Here is a 26,757-nt window from a genome sequence, read left to right as displayed (position 1 = left end):
AGACAACTGGCTTCCTTTGTTGTGCTAACTTACATTATTGCCCTAAATGTCAATAATTTATATTTCCAAGTTTTACCAACTTAAATCACTGTTTTAGGCCAAAAAATACAGGTTGGCTTTCTTGCAGTGAAGATAATCACATGTTCAATGAAAAAATAATTTGAATATTGAGATTAGAAAAACTGTACTTTTGGTTGTTAAAAGTGTAAAACCATCGCTGTCGGTATGGTTAAGTATAAGTGAAATTACCCCTTTTAGCATGTAAGTACTCATCTAAAACATGCAACTTACAACCGTTGTAAGGTCCTGGAAAAGCTTGAAAATGGACCTAGAAAGTCCTTGAAAAGTGCTTGAATTTGACCACTGAAAAAGTGTTCACAGCTACATCTTTCTTGGTGGTGCATTGAGATGTTCTTGGTGTCTGAGAGTTGTTCTCCCGGATGTCCAGACCTGTGGTGTCGGTGCTGGTAGTTGTTGTACGTGGACTGAAAACACAATTGCATTTGTGCTTGTGTTCAGTGTGGTCACAAAGCTTCCCTGACCATCCCAATCCCTCCTCAGAGCTCTTTGGGTGCATTCACACCTGTGTTTTCTTGCTCTGGAGCTCTATCCGTTTGTAATCCAATCAGCCAAAATGCATTTTGATTCCAGGTGTAGAGAAGGTCATAGTGATTTGAACGAGGCCTCAAATAGACACAGATTTATTGTGCAGAGTTACAAGCCAAAAAGATTGGGAATGACTTGTTTAATATTTCAAATTACATGGTGTTTTATAATGTTGTCAGATGTAGTAGAATAAACAAAATTGCCTTCTACTGTAAATGTTGTGAAGAATAAAATCACATTACATGGACACACTCAAGTAAAGTAGCTATACTTAAGTTCAGTAGTTGGGAAAAAGGTCAAATTAAAGTGTATAATAACGCATTATTTGCTTTACTTGTTTAGAATAAATACCTTTTGATTATGAATGCTGTCTATTTAGTGTTGTACATTATGAATGATATGCCATCCTCTTCTGTGACAAGAATTCACGATTCCTTCAACCACTATTAAATATTAATATGGTAATTTGATTATAATTATATTCGTAATTAATAATCAGTGGTCCAAATTGATAGTTTAATAACTTTATGAGACTGATTTAGGTGAATTGGCTATATTTTTCTGTTTTTACAGATGGTGCCCCTTTTTACGAGCTGACTTAGAGTAAATCAAGTCATATCATTTCTTATAATTAATAATTGTTTATGATAATTATTAATAATTCTTATAGCCATCCAACCACACTTTTGAACCGTGAGATCCACACAAGTGTTGCTCAGGTTCATTCCGGCATATTTGGTATCCTTATGGAAGGGATAGCATTTATGATAACGCCCTTTTATTAATATATTTGACGCCCTGTGCAAGGTCATCATTTATTCATAAAAGAGCCATCCTTAATCCCCAACATTTTTGGTGATCCTTGATGAAGGCAAATGGTATCTTTAAACAGATACCCCAACATAGTTGACGCCCCGGTGCGTAATTACAACACGTGTGTTGGTAATTTTGGTTAATTTGACATTCTCTTGTCTGTGTGTGCATCCACTATGTTTCTGAGCCTATACATGTTGATTTATGGTACTTTATGTAGTTTTTTCAGGTGTTTGCTGGCTCATGTTTCCTTTAGAACTTAAGTATAGTTATTTTGGCACTCCTTGTGGATTTCTCCCACATTTTCTCCCGTTAAGAAATTGCATTTTTAATCTAAGTCACTGTCAGCCACGAGGAAATAACTTTAGGTTTTGAAGGTAATGTATAAATGTGTGAGCTAAAAGTAATGGATTAATGCTGTTAGCTAAAAGTAACAGATAAACGATGTTAAGCTAAAAGTAACAGATAAACGATGTTAGCTAAAAGTAGCAAATAAACAATGTTAGCTAAAAGTAATGGATAAATACTGTGAGCTAAATGTAATGGATTAACGCTGTTAGCTAAAGGTAATGTATAAAGGTGTTAGTAACAGATAAATGCTGTTAGCTAAAAGTAATTAATATACTGTTAGTTAAATGTAATGGATAAATGCTGTTAACTAAAAATAATGGATAAAGGCTGTTAGATAAAAGTTACAGATAAACCCTGTTAGCTTAAGGTAATGTATAAATGTGTTAGCTAAAGGTAATGGATTAATGCTGTTAGCTAAAAATAATGGACACACGGACATGGACACACTCAAGTAAAGTAACTATACTTAAGTTCAGTAGTTGGGAAAATGGTAAAATTAAAGTGTATAGTAACTCATTTGTGTTGGTAATTTTGGTGAATTTGACATTCTCTTGTCTGTGTGTGCATCCACAATGTTTCTGAGCCTATGCATGTTGATTTATGGTACTTTATATAGTTTTTTCAGGTGTTTGCTGGCTCATGTTTCCTTTAGAGGGCAACAATGACTTTACACAGATGAGTTATTGCATCGTTTATCTGCGGAGACATCCACAGCTAGTTTGCATTCTCTCAAGCCGCTGGCTTTGTTCAGTCTGTAGTGACATGGCTGTCAGGTCTTCCTATTTATGCCATTTTGTGGCACTCCTTGTGGATTTCTCCCACATTTTGCTCCCGTTAAGAAATTGCATTTTTAATCTAAGTCACTGTCAGCCACGAGGAAATAACTTTAGGTTTTGAATGGTAATGATTCACTTAATGTGGAAATTAGTCTGAGAACTGCTAGAGATTAGAGGAGCCAGGTGATTTCCTTGTAGTCAGTCAAATGTAAGAACTGAGGATTTTTTTTTTTTTTTTAGCTCAGAGTCACCTGTTATAGGTGCAAACTGCTGCTAAGCAACAACTCTGACACACAGAGTTGTGTAAGACTGACGGGCATCTGTTTTAAGTTTCTGTTTAATGTTTTTTATCAGTCCATTTACTTAATAGGAAATTCTCTCCCCGCTGAGTGGATCTGGACATTCAACTTCTTTGGTAAAATGAAATTCAAAAATCAGTTTAAGATAAGTAATTCAAAGCAACAGTTGGAGTCAAATCGAATTGTAGAGGAGTGACTAGCAGCTCTAAAATCTCATTACCATAAGCATTTCCATCACTATAATCTTTTTATACAAAAGCCCAGCCTGTTCCAACTGGGAGCCAGTAAAATCCACATATGTTCAGTTGAAATAATTAGCCTATAGCAAACACTAACTAACTTGAAATTGCTGAAAGTAATGAATAAATGTTTCAAGTAGTTAGTTTAAAGTAATGGATAAAAGCTGTTAACTAAAAGTAACAGATAAATGTTGTTAAGTTAAAAGTAATGGATAAATGATGTTAGCTAAAGGTAGCGAATAAACAATGTTAGCTAAAAGCAATGGATAAATACTGTGAGCTAAATGTAGCGGATTAACGCTGTTAGCTAAAGGTAATGTATAGAGGTGTTAGCTAAAAGTAACAGATAAATGCTGTTAAGCTAAAAGTAGCAAATAAACAATGTTAACTTAAAGTAATTGATATACTGTTAGCTTAATGTAATGGATAAATGCTGTTAACTAAAAATAATGTATAAAGGTATTAGCTTAAAGTAACAGATAAACGATGTTAAGCTAAAAGTAGCGAATAAACAATGTTAGCTAAAAGTAATGGATAAATACTGTGAGCTAAATGTAACGGATTAACGCTGTTAGCTAAAGGTAATTTATAAAGGTGTTAGCTAAAAGTAATGGATTAATGCTGTTAGCTAAAAGTAATGGATAAACACTGTTAACTAAAAATAATAGACAAAGGCTGTAAGCTAAAAGTAACGGATAAACAGTTACTAAAGGTAGCTACAAGTAGGCTTATTGAACAATTTAAAATAGTTACCTTAAAGTAATTTAATAGCAGTTGAAATATATAGCTAATAAACTTAAAATAGTTAGTTAAAAGTAATGGATAGCCTGTTAGCTAATGGTAATGGATAAACAGTTATGTTTTGTTTTTAAAGGTAACTAAAATAAATTGATAACTTGTGGAAATGGTAAGCTAAAAGTAAACTAATAACTGAAATAATTAGCTACATATAATGGATGAACACTGTTAGCTCAGAGAGAGAGAAAAAATCACCTCTCACCCAGAATCAGACATGGCTAAGGGTCGAAACACTCAGATATGCGCAAAAATATGTTACATTTTTTTGAGTTTTCATTCAGAGACTGTTGGATAAAAGTGGTGGATGTAGGAAAATGTCCAGCTTCAGACATTTGCACATACCACTCCTATGAGTATTTCAGCTGCATGGGAAAAAAAATTGAAAAATGTTTTACTTTTATGTAGTGTTACTTAACATCCACTACTGAAATGAGCACCTTTGGAACATGACAAGTGGAGTTGAGTTGCTCATCTGACAGGGATGGGTTCACATCAAATAAAAGGTATAAGGAACCTGCTCTAGCCTGACAATGATGCATATTTTTAAAAAACATTTTGAAGCCTCAGGTTCTGCACTTTTCCCAAAGGAACAGAAACACACTCTTGCAGGCATTTGTTAGAGGAAAATGTCTTGAATAGCTGAACTGGGTGTACAGTAAATGTTTTGGCTCAGTTATTCTGTTTGAGGCGTCCTACTACTCTGTAAGGCAGAAAGAATGGAGGGCAGATGAATGTCAGGAGGAAGAGGAGGAAGAAGAAGCGAACTTAAAACAACCTGTTACTATGGCATCACCCGCATTTTATATATCTAATTAACTCAATCACCCAGGAGGCTGCTGAGCCAGGAGCTTTATCACAAATCTAAATGCAGTTAGCCTTTTGACCCGTTAGAGTTGTATTCGTTAAGACGAACATGTAAAAAGTAACATCTAAAAGTAACGGATAAACGATGTTAGCTAAAAGTAACAGATAAAGGCTGTTAGATAAAAGTAACGGATAAACGCTGTTAGCTAAAGGTAATATATAAAGGTGTTAGCTAAAAGTAACAGACAAACGCGGTTAGCTAAAAATAATGGATAAAACCTGTTCACTAAAAATAATGGATAAAGGCTGTTAGCTAAAAGTAATGGATAAACAGTTACAAAAGGTAGCTACATGTAGGCTTATTAAACTTAAAGTAGTTAGTTAAAAGTAATGGATAGCCTGTTAGCTAATGGTAATGGATAAACAGTTATGTTTTGTTTTTAAAGGTAGCTCAAATAAATTGATAACTTGTGGAAATAGTAAGCTAAAAGTAAACTAATAACTGAAATAATTAGCTACACATAATGGATGAACACTTACTACACACCTACTACTCTGTAAGGCAAAAAGAATGGAGGGCAGATGAATGTCAGGAGGAAGAGGAGGAGGAAGAAGCGAACTTAAAACAACCTGTTACTATGGCATCACCCGCATTTTATATATCTAATTAACTCAATCACCCAGGAGGCTGCTGAGCCAGGAGCTTTATCACAAATCTAAATGCAGTTAGCCTTTTGACCCATTAGAGTTGTATTCGTTAAGACGAACATGTAAAAAGTAACATCTCAAAGTAACGGATAAACGCTGTTAGCTAAAGGTAATGTACAAAGGTGTTAGATAAAAGTAACGGATAAACGCTGTTAGCTAAAGGTAATGTATAAAGGTGTTAGCTAAAAGTAACGGATAAACGCTGTTAGCTAAAGGTAATGTATAAAGGTGTTAGCTAAAAGTAACGGATAAACGCTGTTAGCTAAAGGTAATGTACAAAGGTGTTAGATAAAAGTAACGGATAAACGCTGTTAGCTAAAGGTAATGTATAAAGGTGTTAGCTAAAAGTAACGGATAAACGCTGTTAGCTAAAGGTAATGTATAAAGGTGTTAGCTAAAAGTAACGGATAAACGCTGTTAGCTAAAGGTAATGTATAAAGGTGTAAGCTAAAAGTAACAGACAAACGCGGTTAGCTAAAAATAATGGATAAAACCTGTTAACTAAAAATAATGGATAAAGGCTGTTAGCTAAAAGTAATGGATAAACAGTTACAAAAGGTAGCTACATGTAGGCTTATTAAACTTAAAGTAGTTAGTTAAAAGTAATGGATAGCCTGTTAGCTAATGGTAATGGATAAACAGTTATGTTTTGTTTTTAAAGGTAGCTCAAATAAATTGATAACTTGTGGAAATAGTAAGCTAAAAGTAAACTAATAACTGAAATAATTAGCTACACATAATGGATGAACACTTACTACACACCTACTACTCTGTAAGGTAAAAAGAATGGAGGGCAGATGAATGTCAGGAGGAAGAGGAGGAGGAGGAAGAAGCGAACTTAAAACAACCTGTTACTATGGCATCACCTGCATTTTATATATCTAATTAACTCAATCACCCAGGAGGCTGCTGAGCCAGGAGCTTTATCACAAATCTAAATGCAGTTAGCCTTTTGACCCATTAGAGTTGTATTCGTTAAGACGAACATGTGAGATTGAATTTCTGCTTCTTTTTTTCCACTCATTCTCCACTTCTTTTTTTTTTTGCGTGTAAATATGTTTTATTGGTTTTTACAGTTTTTATCCCACAGAGATGAAAAATACAGAACATATGCATATTACTTCAATTTACACATATCGGTACATCTCCAAAAATGTATAAGTGTAGTTTTTAGCAAATATGTTGATACAGTGAGTTCCCTATTCCCATCCCCTCCCCTCCCATAGGTTCATAGGATATAAAGCACATTTAGGTAATAGGAAAGCAAAAGTAGAAAAAGTAGAAAGAAACAAAACAGAAGCAAACACAATAACAACAAAAGCAACCTAACTATTAAAGATATATATAAATAAAAAGAAATGAACAGAAATTATAATAAAAATGAAAAATATAAAAAAAATAAAAATAAAAAAAAGGGGTATGAGTCCCACCCTAATCATTGTCAAGGGGCTCCTGCAAGGAGTCATAAAAGTCGAGAAAGGGCCTCCATATTTTGAAAAAAGATTGAGAGGAACCTTTGAGTGTGTACTTGATTTTTTCTAGCTTTAAGAAATACATAACATCCTTGATCCAATGAGAAAAGGATGGTGGAGCTCGTTGTTTCCATCTGAAAAGTATTAAAGGAACACTCCACCGTTTTTTCATATTAAAACATGTTATTCGGTCAAGTAAGACGAGTTGATACAGACCTCTTGCGTCTCAATGCGTGCACTCAATCGCCCTGGCGCGCGGCGCCACTTGGCTAGCACTTAGCTTAGCCCAGTTCATTCATTAGGATCCAAACAGATGGACAGTTAGAAGCGACCAAACTCCTCCACGTTTTCCCTATTTAAATACAGCTACACGAGTAGTTAAACGACCAAGTATGGCGACACAAAATAAAACGTGGCGCTGAAAAATCTTCTCCCCTCAGGAGTGATGATATTACTGCGCCGAGTCGAAGTGCTCCCAAGTGCTATTCCGCCATACATTATAGTTCTCCTTTTTATCCGCTTAGAAAAGCGCCACGTTTTATTTTGTGTCGCCATACTTGGTCGTTTAACTACTCGTGTAGCTGTATTTAAATAGGGAAAACGTGGAGGAGTTTGGTCGCTTCTAACTGTCCATCTGTTTGGATCCTAATGAATGAACTGGGCTAAGCTAAGTGCTAGCCAAGTGGCGCCGCGCGCCAGGGCGATTGAGTGCACGCATTGAGACGCAAGAGGTCTGTATCAACTCGTCTTACTTGACCGAATAACATGTTTTAATATGAAAAAACGGTGGAGTGTTCCTTTAAGAAATACATAACATCCTTGATCCAATGAGAAAAGGATGGTGGAGCTGGTTGTTTCCATCTGAAAAGTATTAAACGTGAAGAAGAAGTGTGGTGAAGGCTATAACTACGTGGGCTTTAGCTGGTAAGACAGCCCGAGATTTCTCTGATGTTAAACCAAAGAGAGTCCAGATCGGATCAAGATCTAACTGGGTCCCAAACATCTCACTAAAAGCTTTAAAAATACTTAACCAAAAAGATTTTCATTCTCCACTTCTGCTTACTCGTGACATTGGGCATGTTTAAGAGGATCAGCTTTGGACACATGTGGTGCTCTTCCTCTGCAGTGAGAAGATGCTGTGTGAGCTCTTCTGCACATTGCAACTGTGCTGCAGAAGCTTCGACCAGAAATCCTTTTAAGGTTTAAGGTTTGAGAGCACGGATACGGAGGCACCGTAACAAATGCCTGTTTGTCATTTAATCTTGTATCCAGTTTTATTCTGTGTCATTTCCTTAAAAGCTGGAAAACATCAAGTCCTATTTCAGTTTTTCAGTATTTTGAAGAAGATATAGCGAATGACCCCACACTAGAAAATGGTTTAAACATGTGGAGCTGAACTGGATATGAACCCTACTGGGATGCACATCCTATTAGGGATGGGTACCTTTCACATTTGAAACGATACGGTACCGATACCCGGTACCTGGGAATCGGTACCGGTACTCAACGGTACCAATTTTCGGTACTTTTGCGTTTGTTTATGTGGTAATAAATGTTCATTTGTTTAATAATAAAATCCAATTTTTTCAATTCAACATATTTATTTCTCAAAATATAAACTTTAAAAAATATATCAAAACAATATAAAATCCAGGATGAGCAGTGCTTTATTGTTGAGCGAACGTGCATTTTGTAACATGAAGGTTGCAGCGTTATCAAAGAATGCAGAGGAGCTCTCAGGTGGCAAAGCACGGAGGGAAAAAAAAAAAAAAGGTTGCAAGTGCACGTGTGATTTGTTGTGATGACGTCGTAGCTGTGCGGCGCAGCACCGGTCAGACAGTATTGTGGGCGTGGCATGGTTGGAATAAACAAAGTTGAGCCGGGCTGCTCTGTGCACATATCGAGGATGACGCAGGAGTCCGAGGGATTTAATTTCAGCGAGGCAGTTTGGAGTAAAGTGGCAGGTAATATTCCTGAGTTGAAGAGTGGAGTATTAGCGGAGGACCAGAGATGCAGCAGCTAGTTGCTAGCTGCTAATGACTGGTTTACAGAAGAATGGAGAGAGTAAACGGAGTAAGGAAGGTCCAATGTCGAGGCAGACGAAGGCCAAGCCCGGGTAGAGACATTGGAGAGATAGCAGCTGGCGGCTAGCAGGCCTAGAGCTGGCTGTTCGTCTCTGTGCCGGGGCGGAAGAGGGCAGCAGCTAGTGGCCACGGTGAGCAGACAGGACCAGACGAGGAGGTAAATAAAAAAATAAAAAATAGTGCGATCGTCAGCACGCTTGTTAACCAAAGATGTTAAATGAAAACAGGTTGAAATCAATGATCAGTTTAAAGTTAACGCCGTTTAGGTACCGAAACATGGTACCGTTTTACGGAATGGTACGGAATTCGGTCGATACCTATAAAAGTATCAGTTCGGTACCCATCCCTACTTACTATTAGCCTTTAAATTATTACTGGGACACAAGTAGCACTAACATGGACATTTATCATCCATACACCTAAAAGTTATAGCTATAAAAATCCATAAATGAGCAGTACACTGTAAAAAAAAAAGATAAACAATAGCTACTCAATAAAATTTAGGCAACATATTGCACGCAATATTTTTAATTAAATCTAACTAAGTTACAAGTTGAGTTAATAACAACTTAACAGGAAGTGTCTGTCAATTAAAAACAGACTAATTCTATTGTGTAGGATTCATTCAAAATTCTCTTGATTTAGAATTACATACACATAAAGATTATATTTAATATGATCAAAATAAGTAGATTCTATCTCAAACATTTTTATATTAAAGTTACTTAAACAACTGCCTCAAAATCAAGGACGCATTTATATTTAATACATTTTATCAAATATATCAAGTAAAATGAACTGACTACAGAATAATTTATTACAGTGTATCATATGTCTAACATTATTAAAACTAGAATTTTTTTTCCAATAATGTGTTTCTGAAGAGCCACTGAAAGTCAGCGAGGATAAGGATCCCCCTCAACCCCTATAAGCAGTACTTTCCTTGCAAAGCAAATCCTCAGACACCTGCGTGATTGGGGGTTTTAATACAGAATGTTCTGGAGGCTCTCCCATCATGCACCGCTTGTGAATGAGATAATTTGTCTGGGGGGCAAGCGGGGGGGATCGAGTGGCGCGGCAGTCGCGTTGATCCACAGTGATTGACTGTAATGCTCCCCGTCAGACAGCCTCATGCAATGAGACTTAGCAGCTGGAGACAAATCAATTTCTCCTCCGAGCCCCCCACCTCCTCCACCTCCTCCCAGCAACCGACCTATTCCTCCTCATCTACCTCTTTGCGCCTCCCTCCACTCCTGACAGAATCTGATGGCATATCCAGCAGACCATCGCGCTGATTTTGTCAGAAATCTGCCACACCGTGTTGAACCACACACCTTAAACGCCTCTGTTCGTGCTATTAACTGACAGTCATCTGGAGTGATGGCTGCAGATCACTCCTCTAAAGCAGCACTTCACTTTAAAAGGACATTTTTTACCTCTTCTAGTATAGAATCTCCAACATCTGTTGAATGTCACCACCTGCATTCCTCCCCAGCTGTCAATATTAAGAATTCCAAACAGACAAAGTCACTTCTTAAAAGGCAAAGTCTGAGACACGGAATGAAATACTATTACATAGATCTGCTTTTCTCTGGTTGGGGATGTTTTCAGTGGCGGTTCTAGACCAGTTTTACTGTGGGGGCCAAGGAGGGGCCAGTGTTTAATCAGAGGGGCACATTAGCACATGAAAAAATGACAAAGATGATATTTAAGCATTCAAAATCTTTGAAAGTCTTGAAAAAGACACAAAATGACCCAAAACGACACAAAATGAGAAGACAGAATAACAAAAAAAACCCACAGAAGATATAAAAATGATTAAAAAAAGACACAAAATGACCAAAAAAGACACAAAATAACTAAAACAGACACAACAACAGATACAAAATTACCAAAAAAAGGCTCAAAATGACTTACAAAGACATGAAAAGGATTCAAAAATGGACAAAATAGCCCTATAAGACTCCAGAGAGTTAAACTATTATACAATGTAACATTCTGGGTTCCTTTTGTGTACAATGAGATGTTGTTTGAACAAAAAAAAGGTTAGAAATGTTCCATTGTTCATCGTTATAAATTTATCATTTTATTATTAATTTGACACAGGGGCCACAGCAGGGGCCAAAGGCTTCTACACAGGGGCAGTGGCCCCTGGAGGCCCCTGTGTAGAACCACCACTGGATGTTTTAGAAGAGCCATTCTTAGTTTTTAAAAGGGAAATGGCTCGCACCAGTGACTGGTGGTGCATGAACTATGAGATATGAGATATGTGTGTATTAAAAAATGAAATGGTCCAGTGAGGTAGAGAGAAATATACCATAGAATATCTCTGTAACATCACAAAATGTCCCAACACCACTGGAAGGAAGAAGATGAAATGAATAGGACAGACTGTTACACGTTACAGTTTTAAAGACTAGGTCTCGGGATGTCTCAACCTTTTTGGGTCGCGACCCCCAATTTAACATGCATGTTGTCCGCGACCCCCGCTCACTGAACACAATCTCACACGCACAGTTCAGATCACCCAAAAAAGAAACAAAATGAACAAAAAAGCCACAAATTGACCACAAAAAGATAAAAAAAATCCACAAAATGACCCAAAAAAGAAACAAAATGACCAAAAAAGGGAAACAAAATGACCAAAAAAGCCACAAATTGACCACAAAAAGATCAAAAAAGCCACAAAATGACCAAAAAAGACACAAAATGAGAAGACAGAATAACAAAAAAAAAACCACAGAAGACATAAAAATGACCAAAAAAAGACACAAAATGACCAAAAAAGACACAAAATAACTAAAACAGACACAACAACAGATACATAATGACCAAAAAAAAGACACAAAATTACTTACAAAGACATGAAAAGGATTCAAAAATGGACAAAATAGCCCTATAAGACTCCAGAGAGTTAAACTATTATACAATGTAACATTCTGGGTTCCTTTTGTGTACAATGATATATTGTTTGAACAAAAAAAAGGTAAGAAATGTTCCATTGTTCATCGTTATAAATTGATCATTTTATTATTAATTTGACACAGGGGCCACAGCAGGGGCCAAAGGCTTCTTCACAGGGGCAGTGGCCCCTGGAGGCCCCTGTGTAGAACCACCACTGGATGTTTTAGAAGAGCCATTCTTAGTTTTTAAAAGGGAAATGGCTCGCACCAGTGACTGGTGATGCATGAACTATGAGATATGAGATATGTGTGTATTAAAAAATGAAATGGTCCAGTGAGGTAGAGAGAAATATACCATAGAATATCTCTGTAACATCACAAAATGTCCCAACACCACTGGAAGGAAGAAGATGAAATGAATAGGACAGACTGTTACACGTTACAGTTTTAAAGACTAGGTCTCGGGATGTCTCAACCTTTTTGGGTCGCGACCCCCAATTTAACATGCATGTTGTCCGCGACCCCCGCTCACTGAACACAATCTCACACGCACAGTTCAGATCACCCAAAAAAGAAACAAAATGAACAAAAAAGCCACAAATTGACCACAAAAAGATAAAAAAAATCCACAAAATGACCCAAAAAAGAAACAAAATGACCAAAAAAGGGAAACAAAATGACCAAAAAAGCCACAAATTGACCACAAAAAGATAAAAAAAAGCCACAAAATGACCAAAAGAGACACAAAATGACCCAAAAAAAGAAACAAAATTACCAAAAAGACACAAAATGACAAAAAAAAGACACAATTACCAAAAAAAGAAACAAAATGATCAAAAAAGACACAAATTGACCACAAAATAATTAAAGAAGACACAAAATGACAAAAAAAAGACTAAAACACATTAACACATGAACACTTTAACACAGTGGAGACAGAGCTGACTTCCAAAATGATTTGGCGACCCCCAGAAATCATCTCGCGACCCCAATTGGGGTCCCGACCCCAAGGTTGAGAATAGCTGGTCTAGAGATACCAGAAATGTAGTAGTCAATACCAATACCAGTAAAATTTCATGATTCTTGACACCAAATTAGTTCTGTTCAGTTCTTCTCACATCCCTAAGACTGATACCACTCTCATAGCAGCCCATTAGCTTAGCTGGAAACAGGAAGAAACCGTTAGCTTAGCTCTGACCGCTATCTGCCTAGCTAAAAGAGATGCACATAACTCCTCATGCAACCACTTACAGAAGTTTATTATGAAATAAATACAATATCATATGTTCTTTAGTGAGCTTTAGAAATGTTGTTACCTTTGGATCAAGCTAGGCTAGGCTAGCTGTTTCCCCTGTTTCTAGTCTTGATGCTAATCTAAGCTAACCAGTGCCATCACCATATCTATCTGCGTTCTTTGTCTTTAACTCTCGGCAACTAAGCTAATGAGCGTCAAAATGTTGATCGAAAGAGCTTAATAGTTGACGTCACTCAATCCCACATTCAGTAGTCAAAATCAAAACACGGCCATGTTGGCAGGAAAGCTGGAGTACTGACTGTTATTGCTGTATTTATACAGAGTGAACAAGGTGGGTAAACCAGTTGTTCTCAACCTTGGGGTCGGGACACCAATTGGGGGCGCAAAAATTTTTTTCTGGGGGTCGCCGAATCATTTTGGAAGTCAGCTCTGTCTCCACTGTGTTAAAGTGTTTTAGTCTTTTCTGTCATTTAATGTCTTTTTTTGGTAATTTTGTGGGTTTTTTTGTCATTTTGTGTCTTTTTTTTGGTAATTTTGTGTCTTTTTTTAGGTAATTTTGTGTCTTTTCTTTAGTCATTTTGTGTCTTTTTTTGATGATTTTGTTTCTTTTTTGGGTCATTTTGTGTATTTTTTTGGTCATTTTGTGTATTTTTTGGTCATTTTGTGTCTTTTCTGGTCATTTTGTGTATTTTTTGGTCATTTTGTGTCTTTTCTGGTCATTTTGTGTCTTTTTTGGTCATTTTGTGTCTTTTTGGGTCATTTTGTTTCATTTTTTTGGTCATTTTGTGTCTTTTTTTAGTCATTTTGTGTCTTTTTTGGGTCAATAATATTCTTCGTCTTTAACTCTCGGCAACTAAGCTAATTAGCGTCAACATGTTGATCGAAAGAGCTTTGTAGTTGACGTCACTCAATCCCACATTCAATAGTCAAAATCAAAACACGGCCATATTGGCAGGAAAGCTGGAGTACTGACTGTTATTGCTGTATTTATACAGAGTGAACAAGGTGGGTAGCTGTTCTGTGTAGGAATGTTACAACACCTGAGGGAAAAGTGAAAGTAAGAGGATAAATCCAATTTCTAAAGACCTATGGGGCATTCAGTCTTAGTAATTATAATAAAAATGTCATGGCACTTCCATTATATCTGCTATAATAACCGTTCATTTCATGTATGAAGTGGTGCATTGGTACATTTGGTGACACATAATGTATTTAACTCTTGGTAAACCCAAGATAACACTCCAAGCTAAAGTCTGCTAATTGCTAATACAAGTTAGCAAACTGGTTATCATACACTTTGGCATTTAACTTTCTATTTTTTGCCGGTAACGTTAGACTCCAAAGCTGAATATTCATCACAAATTCAATTTAATTTGTGCTGAAGGGGGGTAAACTCCCATTTTGTACCATTCCAGGGTTTTCTCCATCTCCAGAGAAAGATGAGGCAAAGTTCAACCGTGGGGCATTAGAGGGATTATTAATGTTAAATCTTTTTTAATTCTGCCATATAGTGTTTATTGTCTAGTTTAGTGTCTATTTCCTTTTTTTGGTCATTTAGTGTCTTTTTTTTTGGTCATGTTGTGTCTTTTTTGGTCATTTTGTGTCTTTTTTGGTCATTTTGTTTCCTTTTTTTGGTCATTTTGTGTCTTTTTTGGTCATTTTGTTTCCTTTTTTTGGTCATTTTGTGTCTTTTTTGGTCATGTTGTGTCTTTTTTGGTCATTTTGTTTCCTTTTTTTGGTCATTTTGTGTCTTTTTTGGTCATTTTGCTTCTTTTTTGGGTCATTTTGTGTCTTTTTTGGTCATTTTGTTTCCTTTTTTTGGTCATTTTGTTTCTTTTTTGGGTCATTTTGTGTCTTTTTTGGTCATTTTGTTTCTTTTCTGGGTCATTTTGTCTTTTTGTCATTTTGTGTCTGTTTTGGTCAATTTGTGTGTTTTTTTAAGTAATTTAGTTTTTTTTAGATTAGCAGCAGTCTATGTTTCTGCCTGTCACACACTGAGAGTGTCTTTTTGTCGTAATTTTTCTGCCATATAGTGTTTATTGTCCTTGGAATAGATTAAGTCTGCTTTAAATCGACCCTAGCTCCATTCATTTTTGCTCACGATTTATCCTGCCAACATGGCGGTGTAAACAAAACAAGTCACAACACGCCCAGAGCTCTATTGCTTTACAATTAGCTTCAGACATGCAGGATTTTAGTTTCAGGTGAGTACCCATAGTCCTTTACCCTGTGCTGGAGCTATATGACCACCATTTTCCTATTGACTTTCATATTATCTATTTTTTTAAACCAGTGGAGTTGCCCCCTGCTGGTCATAAGACATAATGCAGGTTGTTTAAGACAGCTATTCTCAACCTTGGGGTCCCAACCCCAATTGGGGTCGCAAGATGATTTCTGGGGGTCGCCAAATCATTTTGGAAGTCAGCTCTGTCTCCACTGTGTTAAAGTGTTCATGTGTTTTAGTCTTTTTGGTCATTTAATGTCTTTCTTTTTGGTCATTTTGTGTCTTTTTTGGTCATTTTGTTTCCTTTTTTGGTCAATTTGTTTCCTTTTTTTGGTCATTTTGTTTCCTTTTCTTGGTCATTTTGTGTCTTTTTTTAATCATTTTGTGGTCTTTTTTTGTCATTTTTTGTCTTTTTTTGGTCATTTTGTGTCTGTTTTTAGTCATTTTGTGTCTTTTTTTTTGGGTCAGTTAGTGTCTTTTCTGGTTATTTAATGTCTTTTTTTTTGGTCAATTTGTGTCTTTTTTTGGTCATTTTGTGTCTTTTTTGGTCATTTTGTTTCCTTTTTTTGGTCATTTTGTTTCCTTTTTTTGGTCATTTTGTGTCTTTTTTTAGTCAATTTGTGTCTTTTTTTGGTCATTTTGTGTCTTTTTTTAGTCATTTTGTGTCTTTTTTTTGGGTCAGTTAGTGTCTTTTCTGGTCATTTAATGTCTTTTTTTTTTGGTCATGTTGTGTCTTTTTTGGTCATGTTGTGTCTTTTTTGGTCATTTTGTTTCATTTTTGCTCACGATTTATCCTGCCAACATGGCGGTGTAAACAAAACAAGTCACAACACGCCCAGAGCTCTATTGCTTTACAATTAGCTTGCAGGATTTTAGTTTCAGGTGAGTACCCATAGTCCTTTACCCTGTGCTGGAGCTATATGACCATCTGACTGTGCTATGTATAACCTGGACCAGGTCCAGAGAGGACAGCTTATAGCCACAGAACAGAGGACAGTGCATAAGCAGAGGAACGAGGACGGGAGGGGAGTGTAGCTTCTAGCTAAAAGGCACTTCAGGATCTATTTATATCAGATGATTGCTGTTCCTAAACTCACTCAAAAGCAAAACTCTGCATACACAGCCATTTTGTTTGAAGGCCTTTTTTTAATAGAATGGCCGGCAAAAACGTGTGTGTCAAAGTGTGTGTGTGTGCTAGAGTGAGAGCATTGGAGTGAATTTTAATGCACAGCAGCACCTTTTTGCATTAAAGCAGAGCAGCCTCATTAGATCACACATGCCAATTTGTGTCTTTTTGTGGTTATTGTTTGTCATTTTGTGGTCAATTTGAGTCCTTTTTTGCTTAATTTTACATCATTTTGCTGTCATTTTGTGTCTTTTTTTGATCATTTTGTGATCAATTTGATTCTTTTTTGGGTAATTTTGTATCTTTTCTGACAAATCCCAAAGTAAGTAAGTAGTAGTCTCTGGCTTGAAGCTGACTGTTACACACTCAGGAGGTCAGAATGGACCTTTAAACTGATAGCAAAGGACTTAGATTAAAAGTAACAATAAAATATAAAAAAATATATAAATGCACAGACAGAGAGATGTTGAGTGAGAGCATTGGAGTGAATTTTAATGCACAGCAGCACCTTTTTTACATTAAAGCAGAGCAGCCTCATTAGATCACACATGCTATATATATTTTTTGCATGAACCCTACACATGTTTTTGTTGAGCTCAGGCCTTTTTTGCTTAATTTTACATAATTTTGCTGTCATTTTGTGTCTTTTTTTGATCATTTTGTGTCATTTTGTGATCAATTTGATTCTTTTTTTGGTCATTGTGTGTCCTTTTTTGGTCATTTTGTGCCTTGTTGTGTCTTTTTTTGTGTCTTTTTTGGGTCATTTTGTGTCTTCTTCTGTGTTTTTTTTTGGTAATTTTGTCTTCTAATTTTGTGTCCTTGGTAATTTTGTGTCTGTTTTTAGTCATTTTGTGTCTTTTTTTGTCATTTTGTGTCTTTTTTTGGTCATTTTGTGTCTTTTTTGGGGCAATTTGTGTCTTTTTTGATGACTGTTGACTGTTACACACTCAGGAGGTCAGAATGGACCTTTAAACTGATAGCAAAGGACTTAGATTAAAAGAAACAATAAAATATAAAAAAAATATATACATGCACAGACAGAGAGATGTTGAGTGAGAGCATTGGAGTGAATTTTAATGCACAGCAGCACCTTTTTGCATTAAAGCAGAGCAGCCTCATTAGATCACACATGCTATATACATTTTGTGTCTTTTTGTGGTAATTGTCATTTTGTGGTCAATTTGAGTCCTTTTTTGCTTAATTTTACATAATTTTGCTGTAATTTTGTGTCTTTTTTTGATCATTTTGTGTCATTTTGTGTCTTTTTTTGATCATTTTGTGTCATTTTGTGATCAATTTGATTCTTTTTTGGGTAATTTTGTGTCTTTTCTGACAAATCCTAAAGTATCAAGTTGTTACTTTCCAAGGTGTCTCTGGCTTAATATAAAAAAATATATAAATGCACAGACAGAGAGATGTTGAGTGAGAGCATTGGAGTGAATTTTAATGCACAGCAGCACCTTTTTGCATTAAAGCAGAGCAGCCTCATTAGATCACACATGCTATATACATTTTTTGCATGAACCCTACACATGTTTTTGTTGAGCTCAGGCCTTTTTGCTTTTGCTTAATTTTACATAATTTTGCTGTCATTTTGTGTCTTTTTTTGATCATTATGTATCATTTTGTGATCAATTTGATTCTTTTTTTGGTCATTGTGTGTCCTTTTTTGGTCATTTTGTGCCTTGTTGTGTCTTTTTTTGTGTCTTTTTTGGGTCATTTTGTGTCTTCTTCTGTGTTTTTTTTGGTAATTTTGTCTTCTAATTTTGTGTCCTTGGTAATTTTGTGTCTGTTTTTAGTCATTTTGTGTCTTTTTTTGTCATTTTGTGTCTTTTTTTGGTCATTTTGTGTCTTTTTTGGGGCAATTTGTGTCTTTTTTGATGACTGTTGACTGTTACACACTCAGGAGGTCAGAATGGACCTTTAAACTGATAGCAAAGGACTTAGATTAAAAGAAACAATAAAATATAAAAAAAATATATACATGCACAGACAGAGAGATGTTGAGTGAGAGCATTGGAGTGAATTTTAATGCACAGCAGCACCTTTTTGCATTAAAGCAGAGCAGCCTCATTAGATCACACATGCTATATATATACATTTTTTGCATGAACCCTACACATGTTTTTGTTGAGCTCAGGCCTGCAGGAGACAGGAGCAGGCTTCTTCTAGAGGGGATAACGGGGGAATAAAGCTTATAAAGCGCAGGGTGCTTTAACATCCACTACTTCTTCTCATTTATGCTTATCTGGCTGACGGCTGTGTAAATGGCTTTCTGTTGGAGGAGAGTTCCCCGGGGGAACCGTTCCACTCAGAGACAGTGACAGGCCGGTAATGCCGCCACCACCACCCCCTCCTCCACCCAACCACCCCTCGCAAAACCAGCCCAGACAAACATCTTGATTGTAATTGAATTTTTGGGACGGGTGCTGTGTGACGGAGGACAGATTGGGAAAGAGAGAGACAGAAGGAGGGGGAGCTGAGGATGAAGATGGAGGAAGATGGAGTGGTGGAAAGGTTAGAGCAGTGACAGAGGTTGAGATTGAAGTGGAAGGAAGAGGAAATAGCATAGTGTTATATAGGAAAGTGGATGACAGTGCAGAGTGAGGGGACAAGGACAGAGCAGACAGGGAGCTGCTGGATTAGCTTTGTTCCTCTGCTGAATGCTTAAAGCTCATCATATGTGTACTGTGACGCAAGGGCATTGGTCTAATACAGCGGTTCCCAGACTTTTTTAGCCGTGCACCCCCTTCTATGTCCCAACCGGGTTGACGTACCCCCAATCCCCCGCACCTTCAAAAACAAAATGCAACTAGGCCTGCAAGCAGGACTGAACGGTACCGAGCAGAGTGGAGCTGTCAGCGGAGGCCACGTCGGGCGCGGCGCTGTGGGCTCAGTCCCTATTCGTACCAAATGTTGTGTCTCCTACCACGGCGCTCCGGGTAGGGGTAAAAGATGTTACTTGCTGTTGCCAGCGGGGGGCGCTATGACTGTGTGTCAATATTGACATGCGGGTGTGTTCCGGGCTGGACCCTCATCACGTGTGTGAAATTTGGGACAGATTGGACAATGTATGGTCAAGTTATCCAGTCTGGTGTTTTATGGCGAGACGCCATATTTCGCCGCCATGCCACGGCCACATAGTGTGAGCGGCGGTAAAGCTTTCAATAACTTTTGATCCCAAAGGCCTTTTGATGTTAGTGACCAAGTTTGAAGAGAATTGGATGAAATCTGTAGGAGGAGTTTGTTAAAGTATGCGGCATGGAAATGGGCAAAAACAGCAGGAAACGCCATTTTCGATCCAAGATGGCCGACTTCCTGTACGTTTTAGGGTATGGGTTCTTTAGACTTTTTGGTGCGTCTTGCCATGATACATGTATCTACCAAATTTCGTGTCTCTACGACATTCCTGCGCGAGGGGCTTAATTTTCTTGACTTTCCAGGGGGCGCTGTTGAGTCATTTTGCCACGCCCTTTCCCGGGACCACTAGAATACGTAAATTTCAGCGGAGATTTATGTATATTCCAAAAATGGTGAGTTTTTGAATATGATAAAGGCTCCAAATCAGACCTTACTTTTTGTCATGAAAAAGAGTAATAATAGGAAACGGACCAATTACAATAGGGTCCTTGCACTTTCAGTGCTCGGTCCCTAATAAGATTTTATATAGCCATATTAAAGGTGGAGGATGATGACAGGCTCAGGATCAGAGGCAGAAAGCAGATCAGTTGGGACAAATGTTATAATATTTTGAGCTGCGTTGAACAAAAATTGCAGTAAATTTAAATGAGCGTGGAGCTAAACAACCCGTCATCATAACACAGGCTGGAAAAATGATACAAGAACAAGAAGATAACTTCTTCTACGCTTCATTATAAGATCAAAAACAACCAAAAATAGATGCAAAAATGACCAAAGATGACACAAATTATCAAAATAGACACAAATTGACCAAAAATACATTACCAATACACAAATTACCAAACAACCAAAAAATAGATGCAAAAATGAACAAAAAATTACACAAAATTGAATAGCCTGTATTTATTAATTAATTAATAACACGTCTTTATTGTGTGGGGGGGAAAAAAATTAATTGTGTCATTATCAGACCGCCATTACATTTTTCATCTCGCGTACCCCCAGGGGTCCACGCACCACACTTTGGGAGTCCCTGCTCTAATACTTAACTGTGTACCTGAAGAATTAAATGCAGATGCAAGCCGAATGAGAATATCTTCCTTGGAAACTTTCAATTTTACACTACAAAGCATAATTACTGCAGTATTACAATAGTGTCAATTCAACAGCAACAACACTCTGCCATTGTTATTGTCATTTGTTCACAGTCTGCTGTGACCTTACTCACATTCTGACTCACTGTCCTCGCTTTTCATGTGATTAATTGCATATTGCAGACGTGCATTGTTGTCTGAAAAGCCTCACAACCAACGCTCCGGAGAAAGAATAAAGTGCTGAGCAGCAATGATACAAATGTGTAGTGAACAAGCAAGTGCAAAGGAACTGTGTCTGCATTTTTTAAAGCATTTTAGATGCTCTACAGAACAGATAAGCTACCAATTTATGAACTCTAACAATTGACAGTGACTGTGAGAGATGTGGTAACTGATTATCAATCTCACTTCAGTCTAATGGAGGTCTGACGTTAGTGCAGCAGGCAGTGGCTTGAAATTAGCGATTGAGGCCATAAACTCATTATTAGAATGTTTACTGAGGTAATAAATCAACTGAGAAGTAGCTTCATTTTCCTATTGACTTTCATATTATCTATTTTTTTAAACCGGTGGAGTTGCCCCCTGCTGGTCATAAGATATAATGCAGGTTGTTTAAGACAGCTGTTCTCAACCTTGGGGTCCCGACCCCAATTGGGGTCGCGAGATGATTTCTGGGGGTCGCCAAATCATTTTGGAAGTCAGCTCTGTCTCCACTGTGTTAAAGTGTTCATGTGTTAATGTCTTTTTGGTCATTTAATGTCTTTTTTTTGGTCATGTTGTGTCTTTTTTGGTCATTTTGTGTCTTTTTTGGTCATTTTGTGTCTTTTTTTGGTCATTTTGTTTCTTTTTTGGGTCATTTTGTGTCTTTTTTGGTCATTTTGTTTCTTTTCTGGGTCATTTTGCCTTTTTTTGTCATTTTGTGTCTTTTTTGGTCAATTTGTGTCTTTTTGTGGTAATTTTTTGTCATTTTGTGGTCAATTTGAGTCCTTTTTGCTTAATTTTATATAATTTAGCCGTCATTTTGTGTCTTTTTTTGATAATTTTGTGATCAATTTGATTCATTTTTGGGTCATTTTGTGTCTTTTCTGACAAATCCCAAAGTATCAAGTTGTTCCTTTCCAAGGAGTCTCTGGCTTGAAGCTGACTGTTACACACTCAGGAGGTCAGAATGGACCTTTAGACTGATAGCAAAGGACTTAGATTAAAAGTAACAATAAAATATAAAAAAAATATAGAAATGCACAGACAGAGAGATAATTTAGTTGTTGTCATATCAACTGAGTTTGTATGATCTGAACTGTGCGTGTGAGATTCTGTTAAGTAATTGGGGGTCGCGTAACTAAGGTTGAGAATAGCTGGACTACCTTACCATGAGCAGTGGTCTCAGTTTGAACACGTGATTAATTCTGCAAGTCATAGTTTGATTAGGTTAAAGTGCTTGTTTAGGTTTAGGAAAATATCATGGTTTGTTTAAAGTATATATGCTAGTTACTTTACACAAGTTACATAGTAACGTATGTAACTTTTGCACACAAGTTAAGTCAACACTGACTTTTGGTTTTACGTGGATACAAACATCGGTCTCCTGGGTCAAAGCTGTGTATTTCTTTGACCTGTCCATCGACCCCAGCCTCCTCCTAAAATGGACTTTGTTGCTCTTTATGATCAATGCCTATCTTCCTCGTTTGCTCCCACACTGTAAAAAATAATCTGTTTAATTTACGGTAAAATACCGGCAGCTGTGGTTGCCAGAACATCACCGTAAAAAATACAGTGAGCGTATGTCAATGTAAATATCAGCAAAAACTGTAATTTATACTGAATAATCCCATTACTTTTAGGATAATTATGTCATCGTGGTATTTCTCCATTCATTTTACATGAAAGATTTATATTTTTACAGCAAAACTGTGTTTTCTACAGTTTATGACAGTAGAATTTAAAGTTTTTTACTATTCTTTGATTGACAGTAATTAAAAGTATCTGCTACGGTGATGTACAATGTTTAATTTTTACAACCTATTTCTGATGCAAATTGACAGTGTTTTACTGTTATTTCTACAAACATTTTTTACAGTGCATCTTAATAATACAGACACTAGAGGTGTTGCCATAATCACTGTAAATATGGGTTATAATTTGCTTGTACAATTGACTTGTGGGGCCGTTTTTGGAGGGACTACAGTCTCCAATTTCCATTCTCTTGTGCAGAGCCCTATGTCCTAATACAGGTGATATTACATGGGAATTGGCACTGCACAAGACCTGGAATCAGCCCTGGTCCTGTAGCCAAATTGCAATGGAGGGGGCACTTGTATTTCAGGGACGTGACACCTTCAGATAGAAACGTGTTCTTCTACTTATGTGTGATGTGAATTGCCAGTAAAACTGTGCTCACACCAAGCACCACTGCAACACTTTATGAAGATGTAAGAGTGGTTTTTATCGGAAGTTTCTTGCTTTGTCATTCAAGATTCAAGATAACTGCACAATCTGTCAAGCTGACTTGAACAAGCTCAAAATTGAACGTTTCTGCCAGCTTTTTTTTTTTGTCATTTAGTGTCTTTTTTTTGTCATTTTGTTTCTTTTTTGGTCATTTTCTTTCTTTTTTGGGTCATTTTGTGTCTTTTTTGGTCATTTTGTTTCCTTTTTTTGGTCATTTTGTGTCTTTTTTGTCATTTTGTTTCTTTTGGGGTCATTTTTGTTTCTTTTCTGGGTCATTTTGTTTCTTTTTTGGGTAATTTTGTGTCTTTTTTTGTCATTTTGTTTCTTTTTTGGTCATTTTGTTTCTTTTTTGGGTCATTTTGTGTCTTTTTTGGCCATTTTGTTTCCTTTTTTTGGTCATTTTGTGTCTTTTTTGTCATTTTGTTTCTTTTTTGGGTAATTTTGTGTCTTTTTTGGTCATTTTGTTTCTTTTTTGGTCATTTTCTTTCTTTTTTGGGTCATTTTGTGTCTTTTTTGGTCATTTTCTTTCTTTTTTGGGTCATTTTGTGTCTTTTTTGTCATTTTGTTTCTTTTTTGGGTCATTTTGTGTCTTTTTTGGTCATTTTGTTTCTTTTTTGGGTCATTTTGTGTCTTTTTTGTCATTTTGTGTCTTTTTTTGATCATTTTGTGTCATTTTGTGGTCATTTTGTTTCTTTTTTGGGTAATTTTGTGTCTTTTTTTGTCATTTTGTTTCTTTTTTGGTCATTTTGTTTCTTTTTTGGGTCATTTTGTGTCTTTTTTTGGCCATTTTGTTTCCTTTTTTTGGTCATTTTGTGTCTTTTTTGTCATTTTGTTTCTTTTTTGGGTCATTTTGTGTCTTTTTTGGTCATTTTGTTTCTTTTATGGGTCATTTTGTCTTTTTTGTCATTTTGTGTCTTTTTTTGATCATTTTGTGTCATTTTGTGGTCAATTTGATTCTTTTTTGGGTAATTTTGTAATTTTGCTCCCATCTTAATAATACAGACACTAGAGGTGTCGCCATAATCAATGTAAATATGGGTTATAATTTGCTTGTACAATTGACTTGTGGGGCCGTCTTTGGGGGGACTACAGTCTCCAATTTCCATCCTCTTGTGCAGTGCCCTATGGCCTAATACAGGTGATATTACACGGGAATTGGCACTGCACAAGACCTGGAATCAGCCCTGGTACTGTAGCTAAATTGCAATGGAGGGGGCACTTGTATTTCAGGGACGTGACACCTTTGTGCTTCTACTTATGCGTAATGTGAATTGCCAGTAAAACTGTGCTCACACCAAGCACCACTGCAACACTTTATGAAGATGTAAGTGTGGTTTTTATCGGAAGTTTCTTGGTTTGTCATTCAAGATTCAAGATAACTGCACAATCTGTCAAGCTGACTTGAACAACCTCAAAATTGAACGTTTCTGCCAGCAGAAGTTCATTCATGTTGACATCTGATTGTTAAAAAACGTCTGTTTGCTCTGAAAGTAAAGCATGAATTTAAATTCAGTGTCTCTTTCTGCTGAAATCCAGGTTTCCTTCCACGTCTCCCGAGCTGTTACGAACAGCAAGATGCCGTAAATTGCAGCAATGAGTGCTGACAAGTCAATCATGCTTACATCGACAGGAAACAGATTTGTTTTCGGAGTAAAAATCACACTTTGGTTTGCAGCAAAGAAAACAAACTGTAGGTGTGATAGCACCCCTAGAGTGTGATCACAAACACATTGACAAGCTCTAAAGTCATATTTGAGGGAAGCGGGGAAAGGAGAGCTGACAAATATGTTCTCGGTGTCATTGTTTGTTTGTTTGGAGCTTCACTCGCTGCACTAGTCTATAATCTTATTTGTCTGTTTGGATCTTTTGGTTATTATCTTTCTCTTGAGGTCTAAAACAATTTCTCAGTCATATTTTGACAGTGTGCTGATGTAATCCAGATGTGAGATATGGGATTTGTAAATGCCTATTCACGCCAAACATTCTTATACTTTCTTATTCTCTCTGCCTCTGTTTGTCCCTCTGTCACTTAATGTCTTTTTTTTTGTCATTTTGTGTCTTTTTTTTGTGTCTTTTGTTGATCATTTTGTGTCTTTTTTTGTCATTTTGTGTCTTTTTTTGTGTCTTTTGTTGATCATTTTGTGTCTTTTTTGGTCATTTTGGGTCTTTTTTGATCATTTTGTGGTCAATTTGTACCTTTTTTGGTCATTTTGGGTCTTTTTTTGTCATTTTGTGTCTTTTTTTGTGTCTTTTGTTGATCATTTTGTGTCTTTTTTGGTCATTTTGGGTCTTTTTTGATCATTTTGTGGTCAATTTGTACCTTTTTTGGTCATTTTGGGTCTTTTTTTGTCATTTTGTGGGTTTTTTTGGTAATTTTGTTTCTTTTTTGGGCCATTTTGTGTCTTTTTTTGTGTCTTTTGTGGTCAATTTGTGTCTTTTTTTGTCATTTTGTGTCTTTTTTGTGTCTTTTGTTGATCATTTTGTGTCTTTTTTTGTCATTTTGTGTCTTTTTTTGTGTCTTTTTTTGTGTCTTTTGTTGATCATTTTGTGTCTTTTTTGGTCATTTTGGGTCTTTTTTGATCATTTTGTGGTCAATTTGTACCTTTTTTGGTCATTTTGTGGGTTTTTTTGGTAATTTTGTGGGTTTTTTTGGTAATTTTGTTTCTTTTTTGGGCCATTTTGTGTCTTTTTTTGTGTCTTTTGTGGTCAATTTGTGTCTTTTTTTGTCATTTTGTGTCTTTTTTGTGTCTTTTGTTGATCATTTTGTGTCTTTTTTGGTCAGTTTGTGTCTTTTTTTGTGTCTTTTGTTGATCATTTTGTGTCTTTTTTGGTCATTTTGGGTCTTTTTTTGTCATTTTGTGTTTTTTTTTTGGTCATTTTGTTTCTTTTTGGGGTCATTTTGTGTCTTTTCTGATCATTTTGTGGTCAATTTGCGGACAGTATGCATGTTAAATTGGGGGTCGTGACTCAAAAAGGTTGAGAACTACTGGTTTAGAGGTCCCATGTTTGAAATTTTCGTGTCCTTTTTTAAATCATAAGATATGGGATTTGTAAATGCCTATTCACGCCAAACATTCTTATACTTTCTTATTCTCTCTGCCTCTGTTTGTCCCTCTGTCACCTCTCAGATTTTATTTAGTCAGCGGTGGAGTGCCCCTCATCATCTGCGGGGTCACGGCAGCCGTCAACATAGACAACTATGGCAGCGGGGAGCAAGCGCCCTAGTAAGTCTTACATTTGCTTCTGCACCAAAGGTTGAATTACAAATATAAATCGAGGTATTGAAATGCATTGGTGTCCATGTTAGTCAGGCGGCTTAGCCAAATAAAGGGGACACGCCGGACAAAAGCACCAATTTTTTCCCACATGCTCTCTATCACCATAGGTTTCAATTTTTGGTAGGAGCCACTTCATCAAGATTGCGGTTCGGAGATGGCAGCCATATAAAGTCTATGAGAAATGCTATATCTTCCAAGCCACTTAGAAGGTCAATCTTGGTGTCAAAATCTACATTTTCTGGGTCAAGGAATAATTTAAAGCTATTGAGAATATCACTAGATGATTATTTGATCAAATAGATATGTTCATTTTCACCCAGACTGGTAGGTCTTCAAGTGCT

At 36.6% G+C, this 26,757-nt stretch overlaps 1 protein-coding gene across 1 annotated transcript in view; it reads left to right on the top strand.

Annotated features, from left to right (window-relative positions):
- LOC131993242 (adhesion G protein-coupled receptor A3) overlaps positions 1-26,757 on the top strand; it is a 436,008-nt gene that overhangs the window by 405,880 nt on the left and 3,371 nt on the right. The window contains exon 18 of the mRNA XM_059359047.1: positions 26,267-26,362. Coding sequence (XP_059215030.1) covers positions 26,267-26,362 — 96 coding nt within the window. The remainder of the gene's footprint in view (positions 1-26,266; positions 26,363-26,757) is intronic.

This window comes from Centropristis striata, chromosome 20, assembly GCF_030273125.1.
Source record: "Centropristis striata isolate RG_2023a ecotype Rhode Island chromosome 20, C.striata_1.0, whole genome shotgun sequence".
Taxonomy (NCBI): Eukaryota; Metazoa; Chordata; class Actinopteri; order Perciformes; family Serranidae; genus Centropristis; species Centropristis striata.
This window is presented reverse-complemented; position numbering and strand designations above follow the sequence as displayed.